This window comes from Olea europaea, unplaced genomic scaffold (assembly GCF_002742605.1).
Source record: "Olea europaea var. sylvestris unplaced genomic scaffold, O_europaea_v1 scaffold775, whole genome shotgun sequence".
Lineage (NCBI taxonomy): Eukaryota > Viridiplantae > Streptophyta > Magnoliopsida > Lamiales > Oleaceae > Olea > Olea europaea.
In genome coordinates this window covers 1-3,743 of record NW_019266170.1, presented here as the reverse complement: position 1 = coordinate 3,743, position 3,743 = coordinate 1, and the positions used below count along the sequence as shown (strand labels likewise).

The 3,743-nt window shown below is 34.7% G+C and overlaps 1 protein-coding gene across 1 annotated transcript; it reads right to left on the bottom strand.

The window, feature by feature from the left end:
• Window positions 1-229: 229 nt before the first annotated feature.
• On the bottom strand, window positions 230-1,860 carry LOC111391324 (CEN-like protein 2). The gene is made up of 4 exons (XM_023016525.1): window positions 1,598-1,860; window positions 1,448-1,509; window positions 657-697; window positions 230-557 (listed from the first exon to the last, which is right to left on the bottom strand). The coding sequence occupies exons 1-4, from the start codon at window positions 1,787-1,789 to the stop codon at window positions 340-342; spliced, it is 513 nt and encodes a 170-aa protein (XP_022872293.1). The 5' UTR covers window positions 1,790-1,860; the 3' UTR covers window positions 230-339.
• Window positions 1,861-3,743: the final 1,883 nt, after the last annotated feature.

The window sequence follows — 3,743 nt, the reverse complement described above, 5'->3', positions numbered from 1 at the left end:
CACAATTTAAAACAAAAAAAATTCAATTCAGGGACCGAAACGGTCACTTTTTAAAATTAGTGACCATTTCGGTCACTTTATAAAACGAGCTGCGAGCAGCTTGTTTATTTGGCGAGCCGAGAACCGGCCCGCTCGGGCTCGTGTTTTTACGAGCCCGAGCTGCCCACGAGCTCCATTTTCGCGAGCCGAGCGGGCGAGCCGCTCGACCCATTTGCCAAGAACCCAACTAGTTGGCTTGCTCCTGAAAATACATTCCACAGTTCCAAGATAAATATTATTACACATTTGCAGCATAAAAGTTAAAAAAAAACAAGTAGTAGATGCACAGATGACTAATTTTCAGCGCCTTCGAGCAGCAGTTTCCCTCTGGCAATTGAAGAACACGGCAGCCACAGGAAGGCCCAGTTCATTTTCTTCTGCAAATTGTCTGCTGCTGAATCGATCCCTTGAAAGAGGTGGGTTCACTGCCTGCCGTTTTTTCTGCTTGAAGAGCAGAAAAACAAACCTGTGGATCCCTATGTTTGGCCTTGGCAGTTCATAGCTCACCACTTCTTTTCCTGCAGCACATATTGTTATAAAAAAGAAGTGGTTATTAATTTTGCAATTTTCATTAAATTTAAATCTTTATCTGTATTTAATATAGATTAATTCCATACCAAATGAGGAATCTGTTGTGCCTGGAATATTTGTAACTATCCTGTAGGATGTCCAATACATATCAAGTAAAGGTTATGAGTTGAGAAAAGTAAGTTGCAAGATCGTCTGATCATTTAAAAGTTGGAAAAGTTAAAGACAGTACAATTTATTTATTTATTTCAACTTTTTATACAACATTTCTCTTTCAGGTGCAAGCAAGATACATTTTTTTTACTAGATGCCTGCAGATATATATATGTTTATGGTTTCTTTATAAATAAAAGCATAAAAAAACTTCTCTTCTCTTTAATAATTTAAGGTTTTGAGGTGTGGTTCAAAAATTCTCATATTAATTGAGTGGAGCCGCCAAATGATGCCTTGATACCATTGTTGAAGACAACTGTTGAATAAATAATTATACTCTCTAATGGTCTAGACTTTTAGATAATATGACACGACATGACTCTTATCTTCCATTCTCATCGTATTCCATTAATAAAAACCGTGCATTGTGGGAAGCATTCTTTGAAAAAAATCTGGCCCCAAATTTGACTGAATAAATAGTTCATCTCTAATAATCAAAGCTTTTTAAATGAGGCAATTCAAGAATCATGAACTACAACATCGATGTATATAGCTGTTTTTTAAATGTTGTTTGGTATTTTCTAGTCCACAATAATATTACCAATCATGTAAAAGGCCGACTTTGTTTTTAGTACTGCATGTACATTTTATTGGTCATGTAGTAAGCAGGGTTTTTTCAAAATTTTTCCTTTATCTGATTTTGAGAGAAGAAAATTCCAGAGTATACCAGTGCAAATGTTCCCTAAGGTATGGATCGCTAGGACCAGGAACATCAGGGTCTGTCATAATCTGCAAATGGATGAATGAAAAACTAAGAGATGACACGTAAATACATAAGATGAATGAGAATTTACAGTGAAGAGTACTGAATTAATACCAGTGTAAAGAATGATCTCATATCACCTTCAAGGACCTCAGCCCTAGGTTTAGAGGTAACGGCAGAAGGAAAGAGCTCAAGACCATTGTACACATGCTTGTTCGAGTTGTACGTGACAGACATTTTAACTGTTGGGGAGAAAGAATCTACAACATCTCCAATCACTCTACCTATTACAAGCAGATCAGACATTCTTGACTTACAACAGGAAGTTAATTGAGGAGATCAGACACTACAAGATAGGACAGGATACAACTCTGCTGTTTTTCCTTTGTGAATGAATATTTCCTGAACTCTTAAACCCAATTTTTATAGTGTAACAAGCATCTACCAAGCAACTTTAGGAACTTGGGGTTTTCTAAAATTGTGGATTTCGAAATAGGGGAATCCAAGTAGATGGCTCTCTAGCTTTGATGAATATAAAATTTCAATAAATAGATATATTATCTCTAACATCACAAGCTTTAAAATGAAGCAGTTTAAGGTGATACCTGAGTGGACACATATTTTGACCATTGATAAGAATTTTACATGTATTGATGTGTTGAAAATATAATTTAAATAAAACAACGTGTCCTTTTTAAGTGCTTAAAATTTTTTTGATGACGGGAGAACCTGCAGTCGCTATCCTTCGGGTGTGCAGTGGATAAACCCTCGAATTGACGTAATAGCCTGCAAATCATGTCAGCCAAGTAAACCGCACTAGGCAAGCCATATGCAACAGACTCGACCGAGAAAGTGTTGGTAGGGGAATTGAAGTGCATCCAAGGAATAAATGATTAGGGATCTCTCTCTCTCTCTCTCTCTCTCTCTCTCTCTCTCTTGTTGACATATAAAATGGATTGATGTATTACATACTAAGTTTCAACCATAGGAAAGGCAAATGGAATTTTCAGATACGTTTTGGACATTCCGTATATATGTTACTAAAAGTTTATTAGCCTTTGGTATTTAAGGTACAAAAAGATTAAAATACCTAAGGGTATTGTTCGAAAATTTCTCCAACTATTAACATATAGTTCCTAGATGTGTCCATACTCTAAATAGAGATAATAAAAAATATGTAGTTGAGGGAATAAAGCAACTCCACCACGAGCCACAAATAGTGATAATGAATGGTGGGTTCCTATATCAAGAAAAAGAAGATCATTTGGAGTTATAACACTGTTCGAACCAGGAGGAATTTTTTGCTATAAATAGGAAGCCCATGATGCCTGCTTTCCTCATAGTCCACTCTGCTAGAACCAGAATTCTAAACCCGTCAACTTTTTCCTTGTTCTCTTTCTGTATTCCCTCTTCAGGGGTTGTAAATCTCACTGTTTAAAGGTAATGGTTTTATTAGTACAGTATATTCTTTTTCTTTTCCTTTCTTTTTTGACTTTATATGCTCATTTTTGTATTTTTATTTCTTTGGGAAGTATTTATGATCGGGGTGAAGGTTGAAGACAAGACAATCATAAATTTATTCTCAGTAATTACTAAAAACTCATGTTAGAACTCAGGAAAAGTGGGATTTTGCCTCCGTTCATTATTTTGACTGATTAACTTCACAGTAATGAAAACAGGTAGAAGAGAAGGTTTTTGAGTTAGGAGTAGCCGAAGTGATAAACTAATTTAGTTCACCCAGAGAAAAAGTTTGAACTTTCAAAAAAGTAATGAATTTGTCTCTTCAGTGGCCAACGCCAAACACGCATGGGTGATATTGAATTTTATCTTTTAAATCTTAAAGAAAAATAAATCATGTTAGAACGAGAAAAGAAAAATTCTAGTGAAGCCTTTATAGCTGCTAATGATAATTGACATGCATATAAATGGGATAAGATAGTCAAAACTAGCTAGAGGCAGTATCGCAAGGGTTTCACCTTGATTTCTTTTTGTTTGATAAAATTTATCAACTTTTTAATTGATCAAACTTCAAAATCCACAACTTTTAAATCAACTTTTAAATTATTAATTTTATAAACTTTTATCAAAATTTTGATAAAAAATCAATTAACTTATTCCATGACAAGTATCATTTTTTAGTTCTTGCAATATGTTTTCTTTATCGGGATTCTCCAATGTCTTATAGCCTTCTTGAATTCAGTAAGTGCTATTACATAGTAATCATCATACACAAGTAAAATGTACGTATTTTTGGGAAGTA